Below are 14861 nucleotides of genomic sequence, written 5' to 3'. Positions count from 1 at the left end.
AGGTAAAACAACCAACAGGAACTTCCTAGATGTACCAGATGCAGAAAGCCTTTAAAAATACTAAGTGGATCACTAAGTCCACCAAAACCACACAGATTAAAGAGATATAAAAAAAAGATCTAATATACATCTCTTAATAATGCACAAATTCCTAACTCAACTTTTTGTTCATTTTCAGAATAAAAACACAGAATCAGAGAAAATGATGTCAAAATCCCAAGTAAATTAAAAGGAGTCAAATATTCAGCTAGTACTCCCAAAGGTCAAGGATGAGAAAAAAAAAATCAGAACATCTCACTGAATGCTGGAACTATTCTAGAGTACTGAAAGGTAGCAATACTTCTACTAATCTTCCAGGTTAATTTATTACACCAATAATTAAAAACAGAACCCTAGAATACCTAGCTTGCCATGATCTGATAAAGTCTAAAGAGCATAGTTTTAGCAAAGGAAAATCATTATCTTCTTAAGAGCCTTGGAATGTTTCCATCATATAAAAGAGAAGTAGTTCACATAATTTATTACGACTTCTGAAATGCCTCAAGCAAAGACTGCCTAGAAGAAACTAAGAAATAAACGAAACAGCCTTGAGATGCAATGTACTTTTTTCTGAGACATAAAAAACTGTCAAGGAGACAACCAAAGGGGGTTTGAGTGGGGGAAAAAAAAGAAAAGAAAAAAGGAGAGGAAGAAAAAGTACCCAACATTTTGAAAGTTTGAAAAGGATCTTGGGGTGGAATAAAAAATCCATATTCCCCCTGCTGTCCCCTGCAATAATACAATTAATCACCATACAAGTATTATATGAAATAAAACTCTGAATACACAGCCAGGAAAAAAAACACTATACAAAAATGATCAAATGATTCTGTTATTCTTGGCTTTAAATTTCTAGACGTATTTCACACAACGTTTCAGAATGTACACATTGTGAGATATGAGAGGCAAGCCAAACTGACTTGTGATCCTTAATGCTGTGCTCTTAATTACCTCACATAGTGCATATACTGGAGTATCATATTCAGATGGTTTTTCCTTGTAGCTTGCAGTTTTCCCTATTTCTGTATGGTTAAATTAGGTTTCTATTTTTACACCATACCTGAAAACTGAAGGCTTTTTTGGCATGTCATGACTATTAATGCATTCCAATTTCAATACGTTATTCCTTCTGACCTTGTTTTAGGACTACATAATTAGGTAAAAACTACATGCAGGGACAAAAAGTGTGCATTGTAGACTCTATGCCAGCCAAGCAAACAGGCAAGCTTTAGGAAAGCGACAGAATCACATAATCCGTCAGACTAGGAGGGACCACAGAGGGTCATCTGGTCCCAACTCCCTGTTCCAGCGGGGTCATGTAGAACACGTTGCACAGGATTGCGTCCAGACGGTTTCTCATTATCTCCAGTGAGGGAGACTCCACAGCCTCTATGGTCAACCTGTTCCAGTGCTCGGTCACCCACAGTTGTTCCTCATATTCATTTTGGTACTCCCGAAAAGAGTCCGGATCCATCCCCCTGGCACCCTCTCTTCAGATACTTATAGACACTGATGAGCCGAAATGAGTCATATGCCCAAACACAACGCGATCAACTACGGGAAGATACTCAGGAAGCAGAGAGGAAAGTAACTGCGGCCGCTGGACAAAGGCAGGAAGGCAGCAATTCACTTTAGGAAGGAGAACATATGAAGGACAGAAATAACACCGCAAAAGCGATGACAAAAAAAAAGCAGAAGGGAGGCAGGGAGCCCCCGCACCACCCGAGCGCCGGGGAGGCACAAGGTGGTCGGTCTCCCCTCACGGGCGAAGGGCGAACACCGCCCCTTCTCAGGCGGGAAGAGCCAGCGCGCCCCCTCCACGGCCGCCCCACGCCCCAGCGGCCGCGATCTCATCCCGGCCCCGCGGTGCCTGAGCGGCAGGACCCCCTCGTTATCCCGGGATCCCGCCGGGAATCCCCGCCGCCCGTTCCCAACCGTTACTACCATGGCGTCTCCGCGCGCGCCGTTCCTCAGCCACTGAGTCACTGGCGGCGCGCCCGGCGCGCGGCGGTGACGTACCATGATGGCGGCCGCCGAGCCCGAGCGCAAGCGAAAGGCTCCGGAGGCGGCGGCGGGCGAGGAGCGGGGAGCCGCGGAACCGGCGGAGTACGAGGAGGAGGAGGAGGAGCGCTGGGTCGGGCCGCTCCCAGGGGAGGCCGCGCAGGCGAAGAAAAGGAGAGGTAACGGAGGAGCGGAACGTCCACCGGCCGGACTCTGCGTTGGGGAGCGCTGCCCCGGGCCGCGTTCGGAGCGGCGGGAGCGGCCCCGGGGGAGGGCGGCTGGGCCCGTGTGGTCTGTAGCGGTGTCTGCCGTGCAAAATGGTCACGCTGTGTGGGAACCCTTCGGGTGCCGAGTAACAGCCCAGGGGCATCAGGGGCTGAGAAAATTGGGGCTGTTCAGCCTGGAGATGAGGAAGTTCCGCGGAGAACTTAGCAACCTTTCAGTGTCTGAACGGGGCTACAGGGAAAACGGAGAGGGACTCTTCATCAGGAACTGTAGTGACAGGACAGGGAGTAATGGGTTCAAATTGAAAAGGGGAAAGTTTAGGTTAGATATTAGGAAGAAATTCTTCGTTGTGAGGGTAGTGAGATACTGGAACAGGTTGTCCAGGAAGGTTGTGGATGCCCCAACCCTGACAGTGTTCAAGTCCAAGTTGGAAAAGGCCTTGAGCAACCTGGTCTATTGGGAGGTATCCCTGCCTATGGTGGGGGAGGTTGGGACAAGATGATCTTGAAGGTCCCTTCCAACCCCTTAACATTCTATGATTTATGATTTCTGCTTTCTCTCGTGGACACTATCAGGCTCAGAGCCCCTGCTGTGCAGACTGAAGCCTTGCTGTTTAGGGCTGTGGAGTTCATCTGTTTTCTGGATCATCACCCTAAAATGGAGATGCCTCTAGGCTGTATTTTGAGGCGTGGTATTGATGGGTGCAGCAACTCTCAGCTTTCCAGGTGTCATTGTAAAGTAAATGTGCCTCTAACGATGATCAGCACACGCAGGTTCAGTAACAAATGCCATTTGCAGGTGTTAGCAGGGTGTAAAATCAAGAGACAAATGCCAAAATCAGATTATTTTGGGTGGGCCAGTTAAACAATGAAAGAGATAGGTGTCAGTACTTGGACTTTAAACTACAAGACCTGGGTGAGGTCATGAATCTCTTAACAACAAGGATACATTTTGTTTTGGAATACAATAAGGTGCAGAGAACCTTCCATTTTCTGGAAGTAAATTGTTGATTTTTATTTTTTTCATGTATTGAGACAGCTGAGGTAATAGTTGCTTTAAAAGGGAAAAGCAGTATGAGTTCAAGCAGAGTTTGAGTGGTTTTAGTCCACTAAAAATTTGAGTGCAAAGCCAGACCTAAAAGCCCTTTTATTATGTTTGCACAAAATCCTAGCTTGTTTTAGACTGAAATATGAATAAGCAGTTCAAGTAAGGGAGAACAGAAGCTGTACCTTTATGAAGAAAAACCTTCCTGATTTTTCTTTTTATTCTGTGTAGTTCTTGAATTTGAACATGTTTACCTTGAAAATCTACCATCTGCTTCAATGTATGAACGCAGTTACATGCACAGAGATGTCATTACACACGTAGCATGTACTAAGTAAGTATCTTTTTTCCAGGCTATTTCTTTGTCAGGGGTGTATTTTTATATATGATAAGAAGTTTTCATTTTAAATGTTTAGTAATGGAACGTTAACAGTGTCCTGTAACTTTTAAAAGTTTTGGTGTTTTTTTTTTTTAAAACTAAGTGCAAAGGAAAGGTTTACTTAGAAGGAAGATTAAAAAAATGTTTACATAAACTAGAGGGTCTTAAGGATGCTTATCAAAATGTGCAGGATATACAGGAATAAGATTGACTGACTGCCTCTGAAAAAGCACCATTCAGCAGACTGCAGAGATCACACACACTCGCGCGCGCACACGTAAATAGTAACTACTGTGAACTAAAATAGGAGTTACATTTACATATTCAGAAAGGATAGTGTTATAATTTTTCAGGGTGTTGACTTTTCATATATTAATCCAGAATGCATTAAAATACCTGTTTGCTTTTCCAGGAGTGATAGTACCCATTCAGACAGATTGTCACAGTAATTTCTTAAAAGTTCATCCCCTACAGAGTGTTAATTATGGTGCAGATTACTGACCAGTGGGAAAGTGCATAATGTGTTATCTCTTTTCTTGTTTTTAATTTTCTTTTGTAATTGTAGGACAGATTTTATCATAACAGCCAGTCATGATGGACATGTAAAATTCTGGAAAAAAATAGAAGAAGGGATTGAGTTTGTTAAACACTTCCGAAGTCACCTGGGTGAGAAGTTGCTTTTTCTTCTTTAAAGGGCCTCACTTTTTCCTCCCCATTGATTTTGTTGTTTAAAGAGGGAGTGCAAATAGAGACAGATTCTGGGGTTCATTTAGTGCAGTCGGGAATTAATTGATATTTACCTGTCTTCCTTCATTCCTCTGTCCTGTAATGTTTTGCTCCCAGACTGCATGAGGGATAGGGTGAGAATAAAACATGTAGGGCTCTGCTTGCACAGATCCCCTACATCCTTTGCATTGCCTTGTGCCCTGCCTGTGGAGAGAATATCTGGGACATAACTTAACAAGGTACATAACAGGATTCATAAAATCCAGAGGAGTTTAAAAATATGTTGCTTTAAATGAAGTTGTATTTTTTTGTCCCTTGTAGTAAGGAAAAAAGTGCATTTTTTTCATCTGGAGTTATTGTAACTGTAGAGTAAATTCTACATCATTGTTATGATTATTGGCTGAATTGCAATTAAGAGTAATTTTAACCCAATTTTCTAAGCTAATAAGTACACGGAGTTCTTCAACACTGTGCTGAGTGTTAAATAGACTGAACAGAAAATGACACTCTCCATGGTGTTAAAAATTATCATATGCCTGAAGGGAAAAACCCCTCAGTTTGATATGCTGACTGTTACAGTAAGAAAAATATTTAATAATAGGTAGTAAAAATAGTTTCCTTTTAGAGTTGCAAGAAATATTAAAGTAGGTTCTTGAGCTTAACTATCAGATTCTCATTATATACAAAAGCAAAATGTGAAAACAAAACCTACCAGGCAAAAATAAGCATTATGAGAAATTTATGGAAGGTTCAATTGCAGAGTAATTTTGAGTATTGTGTGGTAATAGTCTACAGAGTTCTGCTGCGTTTTCCCTATTGAGAAATACAAGCTGAAGAGCACCTGATTTTTACCACATTATAATGTTCTCAATTTTATAAAATCAACATTTTAAATTGAAGTAATTGCCATTAAAATCTTTCCCTTATGTAGGTGGTAAGTAGTTCATTGTCACATACCTAAGTCAAAACACTTATAGGATACCCAGTGGTGTTTTGGCATTTTTTTTTTAATAGTAATTTACTGAATTCAGGTAGTCTTTTAAGTAAAAAAGGTAGCAAAACAGTTGGGAGGCTTAAACTTCAGTAGGTTTTTTTCCTATATAATATTGAAATGAAGGATGTCCTTTCCCGTTTCTTAATAGTGTGTTAACCTTATTAACAGGTGTTATTGAGAGTATTGCTGTTAGTTCAGAGGGAGCATTGTTCTGTTCAGTTGGAGATGACAAAGCAATGAAGGTGTTTGATGTTGTCAACTTTGACATGATCAACATGCTGAAACTTGGGTAAGTTACTTAGTTTGGAAGTGTTTGTTTGGGATTATAAATGGGGATCATTTTGCTAAGAGGTAGGTCAGTAATTTGGAGTTTTTGATGTTTCTCCCCTCACCCCCTCCGTAAATCAGATGAAGCTGAGTAAATTTCATTGTCTGAAATGAATCCAGTGGCTGGAGGCTGCCTGACTGAATAGAAAAATTTTGACTGTCTGGAACACTACAAGAGAGGACTAGGAAAGGCATTTTCTCAGTCTCAAATGTTATGCACAAAGATGTGGTGTTTCTCCAAATGTTTAACAAGGCATAATTTTTTCTGTTGTTTGGCACTGAATTTAGAAATTACAGTCCACTAATGGTTCCATTAGAGAAGGGATTTGGCCTGTATATATTGTCTTATTTGTTGTCATAGGGATACAAATTTCCTTCTTCTGCTAGAAACAATGTTGCTTTCTTTCCTCTTGCTTTTGTAGCATTTTTTGTAATTGCATATTTTGTAGCTAAAGGATCTGGTAGAAATAAGAATGTATGTTACTACAATTATTAACAATACCAGAGAAAAACAAGCCCTACACTGTTACAAGGGTGGGTTTGAAGGTTTGGAGGATCAGTGAGTGCTGCATCAAGAATGGTGGAAATACTGGTTTTATTCACAAGTCTTTTAGCATTGAAAAACTTATTCCTCCTACTCTACTACTTACTGGTTAATTGTGAAACTGAATAGAAGTATAAACTCAGGGAAAAAGCTTGTGCTATCTGCTTTGCTAGTTACAGTTTTAATATCATCCTCCAGATAATGTACTTAGCCTATAGGAATTGATTCTCTCTTGGCTGTCTGCTGTGGAAAAATTCCAGTTAGCCTTTGTCTTTTGATTTTGCTGGTATTTTCTACATAGCAGCCCTGTACTGTCTCTACAAAATCAGTAGAATTATACATAAGCAAAAAAAAAAAACCACAAAGCTGTTACAATAGAAGATGCCCTTTTTTGTTGTTACTTGAGACTTCAGGGAAAAATGAGGTAGAATTTAAATCAGTTTTGCTTCAGGAATCCTGCGAGAATACTACCGATAACATTTTTCTGTAGTAGATTCCCTGATTTATCTTTAAATAGATTTTTTCCAACCTTGGTAATCAGGATCCCCATGCTTTATGCTTCCATCAGTGATCTGGACAAGGCTGGCTATTTCTGCAGAGACTTCATACTTATTTATTTGATCCTGTTCTTTCTGGTGAACCTGAGACGAAGTCCTGGTTATGTTTTTCTCTACCAGACAGGCATTGAAAATCCAAATTATTACTGTCTATCATAATACTGTCCTTCAGTGTCTGTTAATTTGATTTGTGAAAGGATACTAAATATGAGTTTCCTATGGAGACCATATCATTGCTTTGAGGTCTGCCATTTAGTTTGAGTTCTGGTTCTCAATCTTTGCTTACAGACTGTAAAACAGACCTAACTTATATTATTGAACATGTTTCTGTCTTATTTTATTTGTAGAATGTGTTTTTGCAAGTAGCAAATGAGTTCCTTCTTAGATGCATTCACAACTCTTATTGAATATAGGGGGATTGTCTTAATTTTGTTTATATCACTCGGGTTTTTTGTTGTGGGAGTTAGTTTTTTGGCAAGATGTAGTTGACCTTTCCTATAAGTGTATGGCAGAGGTGCAGTTGTCTTCATTTCTAATGAAGCATTAATCACTTAACAGATGGAAGAGAATATTTGATTTCAAGTGTACAGCATAACTCAACTCTTATCTAACACCATTCCTTATTTCTTTATTTGCTTTTTTCTCCTTCCACTCTCTGTTGCAGCTACCACCCTGGCCAATGTGAATGGGTATATTGCCCTGGAGATGCCATATCTTCTGTTGCAACATCCGAGAAGAGCACAGGAAAAATATTCATATATGATGGCCGAGGAAATAACCAGCCACTTCATATTTTTGATAAGCTCCATACATCCTCGCTTACTCAGATACGGCTGAACCCTGTCTACAAAGTAGTTGTGTCTTCTGACAAGTCTGGGATGATCGAGTACTGGACTGGTACACCTCACGAATATAAATTCCCCAAGAATGTGAACTGGGAGTATAAAACAGATACTGATCTATATGAATTTGCTAAATGCAAGGCTTACCCATCCAGTATAAGTTTTTCACCTGATGGCAAGAAAATGGCCACTCTTGGGTCTGACAGAAAAGTTAGAATTTTTCGTTTTCTGACGGGGAAGCTTATGAGAGTCTTTGACGAATCTCTGAGTGTGAGTTTTGTCTTGTTTCTCTTTCTTTAAGACATTTTCTGTACTTATTTGAATTTCTTTGCCAGCACATTCACCTAAGTTATCATTTGTTTCTAAAAGCGAACTTCCTTCCTATATTTTTCTTGCAGAAAAGGCCTTCCATGTTCTCTTCGTTGCCCTCTGTATTGCTTTGTCCCAAATGAATTCTTACAGATTTATGTTACTTACATAGTGAAACAGGTGTTGATTTTCATCTGTTTTCATACTGCTAGATTACATTTTACTAGAAAGCAATTACAGAGAATTTCAAATAATATTGCACACCTTTCTTTGCTTAAGCCTAGTCCTATAACATGCCTATTGCATCATGAAAATAAAGAAAGCATTACTTGTATTTGTTTAAATTCTTCATTTGAGTGGAGTAGTCTCAGTTGAATTTGGTATTTTCTAATCATGTGGATTAGTGTTTTGCTGTATAAAAAGTTTAAAATACGTTAATATAGTAGTGATGTGGAGTTTTTTTCTGTAGATGTTTACCGAACTTCAGCAGATGAGACAGCAACTTCCAGACATGGAGTTTGGCCGACGAATGGCAGTTGAGCGTGAGCTGGAGAAAGTGGATGCAGTAAGATTAATTAATATAATTTTTGATGAAACTGGACACTTCGTTCTCTATGGAACAATGTTGGGCATTAAGGTCATCAATGTAGAGACTAACAGGTAAGTTCCAATGACACACATTGAGATAACATTTCTGTTTCAAAGTCTGTATTCAGTCACATCTATAGCATATTTAAAACTTGATATGGCTGTGGAGGTCTCCAGACTTTTCGTGCTGTTATTTGGGAGCCTTACATTAGACTGTAGAGAAGATAGCCCCATGCTTTATAATGAGTTGTTGCAGATTAAAGCTTAGTAAAATAAGGACAAAACATGGCAGGTATATGTGTATTAAAAATGTGTAACCTATTAATCTCTGGCTAACTGGATGGGATAATGTAAAGTAAATGTGGATCATTTAGTTGGGATTTTATTATGTATAGAGGCTGACTGGTAAATTAGGTAGCAAGTTTGAGTAGAGAAACATCTTAATTAATAAATAATTACTTGGAGAGGATTTGGGAATTTTGCTCTGAGTCCTGCAGTCAGAAAGGAGACATTCTGTGACTGTGAGCAGCTGACAGTAGTTACACCTCTTTACATCTTGTACTTCAGGTGCATTCGTATCTTGGGAAAACAAGAGAACATCAGAATGATGCAACTAGCTTTATTCCAAGGAGTGGCAAAGAAACATCGTGCTGCAATCACTATAGAGATGAAAGCTTCTGAAAATCCTGTTCTCCAGAATATCCAGGCAGATCCAACAGTAGTCTGCACAGCTTTTAAAAAAAATAGGTTTTACATGGTGTGTGCAGTTTCTATTTAAATTCTTGTATTGGTGTTTTCTCTACATTATTTTTTGTTTTTCTCCTTGTACCTTTCTAGTGCTTTTTGTCTTGAGTATTTGCTAAAAAAACTTTCCTAGAGGAGCTCTTTTATACTGCAAGTAAATTCTGGAATTTTTAGCTTGAACTGTTTATACATTGGCTAGAAATAGCTTTAATTTTTTCACATTGCTCAAGCAGTTAAATAAACGGGGGTCGTTTCGGCTATCCAAATTTTTATTCTCCAAGAAGATGATATCCTTTTGTTCTAGTTGAAAAATAATTAAGAACATTTAAAAAAACTAACCAGATTTTATATAGAAACAATAATTAACTGTATGTATAAAAAATGTAATAGAAAAAAAATTCAGACCAGCATCAGGACTCGGTAGCAATACAGACATAGCAGGCAACCAAGAAAGATAGGAGTCATTTTCCTGTTCACAATTTGATTTTTATGTGAGATGCAATCAATAAGCCAAACAGACAAGCAAGTCCAGAGAAGGTAGTAGTTGATTTGATAGGTGATAGCCATAGAGGTTAGAGATTGGTCTGTCTGTTATGACTTAGATTTGCTGGTTGTCTACAGTTTCGTGTTAATGTAGTATTGGAATAAGAGGATTTAGTTTGATTTCTTTAGTGCACCTAAAACTTTTGGCATGAAACCTGACAAATTTGTCTGAGTATAACAGAACAACCTGACATTCTCTGCTCCTTTTTAAAGAAAAAGTGCTGAACTACTGAGGAGTTCCTGTTCAAAAGGGGAGGAGGTCTAAAGATAATAGATTACAAAAAGTTACTTGGGATTTGCATGTAGTTGTACTGGAATTTGTGACTGTGGAAATGCTGGTGACGCACAGCAGTGAAATGCAAGAACACGTCTATGAATTGTCTTCCTACATTTCAAATTGAATTGGATGTTTAGCAGGTTGAATAATGACACTGATTTCTTGGGCACAGAGCATTGTGTAAGGTAAGGGGAAAAAAAGAGATAAGCAAGCAGTTAACGTTCTGTTCTTTTGTTCTTCAGTTTACTAAACGTGAACCAGAAGATACAAAGAGTGCGGATTCTGATAGAGATGTATTTAATGAGAAACCTTCTAAAGAAGAGGTCATGGCAGCCACTCAGGCAGAAGGTCCCAAAAGAGTCTCAGACAGTGCCATCATCCACACAAGCATGGGAGATATTCATATCAAGCTTTTTCCTGTTGAGTACGTATTTGGTAGTTTTTCTCTTGTTTTTGTTCCTTCTGTCCCTGGGGTTGCAATATCCAAGACTTATATTTCAAGTTAGGAATAGTTATTTTCTTTCCCGTTTTTGACTGTCCTTGTTTCTTGACGGTTTCTTAATACATCAAGCTAGGAATGTGACTCTCAATGAACAGAAAGTAGGGTTAAAATAGGTCTAAATAACAGTGTGGGGCACAGGACTTTTTTAAATTCCATTTTGTTTTATTTAGTTATTGGTTCAGGGGGACTGTTCCTTTCTTAACTTTTGTTTGTTCCCCCAACTGCAGATGTGGAGAGGTAACCATACTCTTCTGTGTAAGCTACGTATTAGTGTAAGGCAGAGCTGTTTGGTTCCATCTGGAAATACAGTGATGTTGGCAGCAGCAGAACATTTGGCAGGAGGTCTGTGCAAGCCATAGGAATAGTAGTTGCAACTTCAAAATGTGGCCAGAGTACTACATTTTATGTTATTTCAGGTCCTTTAAGAGCAGTATAACATTTATATCAGCATATAATATTAGTGCTCTGTATATCCAAAACAAGGCATACGATATTACCAGAGTTGCTTATTGTTAAGTTTGTCCTTTCCTGTTTTCTAGTATTTTCTCCCAGCTGAGCTTTGAATTTAAAATCTCTTTAATGTGATTAAAACTAAAGAAGAGCATATAGGATATAGGTTTGTATGCCGTTAAAGTCTTTGGCCATTTTGTTGTGAAATGAAGTTGTGAATGACTAAGTGCTGCTCAGCAAGAACTGGGGCTATAATCTTGTCTGTTCCTTTAGTTATATCACTGGTGCTGTTTTTCATAAGATAGTCTGGAGTGTCATTAAAACCCAAGATAATGTTCCTTGTCACAGCTAGAGTAACTCTACAGCTATGGACTCGGCCATTTTCTCATTATTGGGAAAATGGGTGACTGTAAACTTGTCAGTGTAAATCTACCTTGGCTACTAATGCATTTCAAAAAAATAGCAAAAGAGCTACCACAAAGAATTTTCACTCTGGTAGCATCTCTCAGAAATAAAAAATCAAGTCACAGAGGTTGAAGGGGTTGTCCCTTTTTTTCCATGAACAGTAAGATTCCACCTCTTCACGAAACAATGTTAACAAGTAGTTTCAGAGAAGGAAAACTGACTGTGCTGACTGCAAGTTGTATAATATTAAAACATTTTATTTTTACAGTTTTACTTGTATGCAACACTGGACACCTTGCATGTGTATCTTAAAAGAAATGTAGAGGTAAAAGAGTGAACAGCTTTCTGCTTAGGAGCATACACAGTTTATTTACAAAATTATTAGTCTAAGTAGAAAGCTGGGGAACCTCTAGTCAATTGTTCCTTGAACTAGGCCTTGAGGAGATAATTCATTTTCTGACTGTCATTGTTTAACCCCCAGCCAGCAACTAACCCCCCCACAACTCCTTGCTTGCATCCCTCTTGTAGGGATGGAATGGGGAGAGTAGGAATAAGAAAACTTATGAGCTCAGGTAGAGACAGTTTAGTTGGGAAAGCAAAAGCCATGCACGCAAGCAAAACAAGGAATTAATTCACCACTACCCATGGACAGGTGTTCCACCATTTCCCAGAAAACAATCATATATTACTTTGGAAGGCAAAACGCCATCACTCCAAGTGTCCCCCACTTCTTCCCTCAGTTTTGATATGCTGAACATGATGCTGTATGGAATGGAGTGTCCCTATGGTCAGTTGGGGTCAGCTGTCTTAGCTCTGTCCCCTTCCAACTCCTTCTGCAGCTCCAGCCTCCTTGCTGGTGGGGTGGGGTGAGGAGCAGAAAAGGCCTCAACACTGTGCTGCTCAGCAGCAGCTTAAACATCCCTGTGTTGTCAGCACTGCTGCTGCCTTCCTGTGTAATCATTCAGCTTTGTACTCCTCAACTTTTTGCTTTCAGCTCTGGGTTTGAGAAGGTGGAGGATCTGTTTTTCCCTATTTGATGAAAGCCCTTTCTACACTGAGCTGAAACACTGTTCAGCACAGCAGGATCTTAGTCTCAACTGAAATCCTTATGGCCTTGTCACCAGACAAATATTTTTTGTAGCCTTTGTTTTCTATTATATGATTTTAGGTGCCCCAAAACAGTGGAAAACTTCTGTGTGCACAGCAGGAATGGCTATTACAATGGACACATAATTCACCGTATCATCAAGGTAACTTGTAGCAAGTTAATTTTTTGTTGATTTAGATAATGTACCCTAGTGGTCAGTCCTCTTTGCTAACCCTTTCATTCCTTTTTTGCAAAGAGGATTTTTGGAGTGGCTTTAGAATTCCCTATGAAGTCTGAACAACTCTGATGTTCTAAACAGCTTAATCACTTACTAAAGTTGTTTAATAGTTGTACTGCAACTAAAAGGTGGCAGAAAACTGAAAGATAAGTTCAGTTATCCTGCTTGAATTAAGACTTTGTTTCATGTCAGAGGGCATTTCTTGTACGGCTTCTTATTTCTGCTGCACCAAATACAGCCAAAGTGTTTGCAGAAGGTACAGTCAGGTTTCTGTCCTTTACTAGGAGGAACAGTGAGTGAGAAAACAGAAGTTGCTTTTTCACAAGTTGACTTGATTATCACTCAAAAGAGCCTTAAGTGCATTTTAACACATTTTGTTGTCAGGTTTGAAGTAGGTTTGAAAAAACGTCACCTGGCATAAAACACTTTTAGTTATTTATTCTATGCAATGATGTAATAACACATGATTTCTGTGCAGGGTTTCATGATTCAGACTGGTGACCCAACTGGTACAGGAATGGGAGGTGAAAGTATTTGGGGAGGAGAATTTGAAGATGAATTTCATTCAACTTTACGACACGACAGACCATATACACTCAGCATGGCTAATGCAGGACCAAATACCAATGGATCCCAGTTCTTTATAACAGTAGTGCCAACTGTAAGTAATATTAAAAGCTGAATCTAAGGCATGAGAGGCTAACTTGATAGTAAAAAATACAGTTTTTCTGATGCAAAAAGGATCGCACTAGTACTCTCTAAATAATCTTTCCTTAATATTTTGCAAATAAATGCTGCACACCATGATGTATACTGCGTGGGGTTCACTGAAACTGTCCCTGAAGAAATAGAAAAGTATTTCTGTGAGTTGTGAACAAGAGGCCTTTTGCCTTTAATTGGAGTAAGGGTGACAAAACATTCTTAGGCATGTTTGCAATTATGTATCCCAGTAACAGTGATTTAAACTTGATAGAAATCTAGGTATTGTGTAGGTTGTTTAGGGTTTGGATATAGTGCCAGGATGTCTCCTTAAGTGTAGCTAAGTGTAGCTATACAAAGATGCCATTGTTCAGGTTTGAAGGTTTCCTTTGATCTGTGTATAATTTCAGAGCCCAAAAAAGAAATTTTGGTATGTGAGTCTAAGAGATACAAGACAATTTCTTAAAGGTAACATGTATTCTTAAACACTTACTCAAAATCCAGTGTCTTTTTTTTAAAAAAAATAGCACATATCTGCCATAGTTTTAAGGTTTGTTAAGTTCTGTCAGTGCCTATATTCAAATTAGGCATATTCTATGAAAATTACTTTGAATTTAGTAGTATTCTGGACTGGCACTTCAAATTCCTCTGTGAAAATAGAGAGACTGGAACAGCACATCTGTGAACTGAGAATACACTTTAAAATAAAATACACAATGCTACTGCACTGGTAGAATGTGACCTCTGTAGTACTTAGAGAAAACAATTGAAAAGGTAAGTTCAAATGCATATGAGTGTGTATTAACTGCACCCCAGTATTTACTTGCATGCTGGTATTTACATAGTATTAGATTCCATAGTCTAGACATACAAAATGTATCCATGTGTACTTACTCTCTTTCTGTTTTGGTACCTAACCTATGTGATGCTTTCTGTATTAACATGCTTTTTCTTTCTTCTCCTCTGCTCTCTAACAGCCATGGCTAGACAACAAGCACACTGTGTTTGGACGGGTGACTAAAGGAATGGAAGTTGTTCAGAGAATCTCAAATGTAAAAGTCAATCCAAAAACTGACAAGCCCTATGAGGATATCAGCATCATTAATATCACAGTGAAGTAAGGCAGGCGTTGAAGGTTCCTGCTTAAGCAGAAAAAAATGAGCGTATGGGACCCAGAAAGGGACCTAGAAAGAACAGAAACATTTTAAATAATTTCTAGATATAGTGAGTACCAAGACAGAGCAATCACCAGTTCTACAATTTTTAATGTACCTAAAGTGCCCTAATTCTGTATTTCTGATAACTTTGTATTTTAAAGTAAAAACATAAGCATGTTTCTTA

General features: G+C 38.8%; 2 protein-coding genes across 4 annotated transcripts in view; one reads left to right on the top strand and one right to left on the bottom strand.

Annotated features, from left to right (window-relative positions):
* CENPK (centromere protein K) overlaps nt 1-2159 on the bottom strand; it is a 20321-nt gene extending 18162 nt beyond the window's left edge. The window contains exon 1 of one of the 3 annotated variants that reach the window (XM_051788430.1): nt 2059-2159. In XM_051788430.1, coding sequence (XP_051644390.1) covers nt 2059-2061 — 3 coding nt within the window. In that variant the 5' untranslated portion in view covers nt 2062-2159. Of the gene's footprint in view, nt 1-990; nt 1093-1983 lie in introns of those variants that run through there. The other 2 variants (XM_051788427.1, XM_051788429.1) reach the window with 2 other exon arrangements.
* PPWD1 (peptidylprolyl isomerase domain and WD repeat containing 1) lies at nt 2054-14861 on the top strand. Its single transcript, XM_051788420.1, has 11 exons — nt 2054-2219; nt 3541-3643; nt 4254-4354; nt 5577-5697; nt 7501-7948; nt 8457-8647; nt 9143-9332; nt 10382-10563; nt 12665-12746; nt 13300-13482; nt 14498-14861. Exons 1-11 carry the CDS (start codon nt 2060-2062, stop codon nt 14639-14641), a joined length of 1905 nt encoding a protein of 634 aa, XP_051644380.1. The 5' UTR covers nt 2054-2059; the 3' UTR covers nt 14642-14861.

This window comes from Manacus candei, unplaced genomic scaffold, assembly GCF_025592945.1.
Source record: "Manacus candei isolate 608988 ecotype Guabito, Panama unplaced genomic scaffold, ASM2559294v1 h1tg000024l, whole genome shotgun sequence".
Taxonomy (NCBI): domain Eukaryota; kingdom Metazoa; phylum Chordata; class Aves; order Passeriformes; family Pipridae; genus Manacus; species Manacus candei.
Note: the sequence above shows the minus strand (reverse complement) of the source record. Positions and strands in the feature narration are given on the sequence as shown.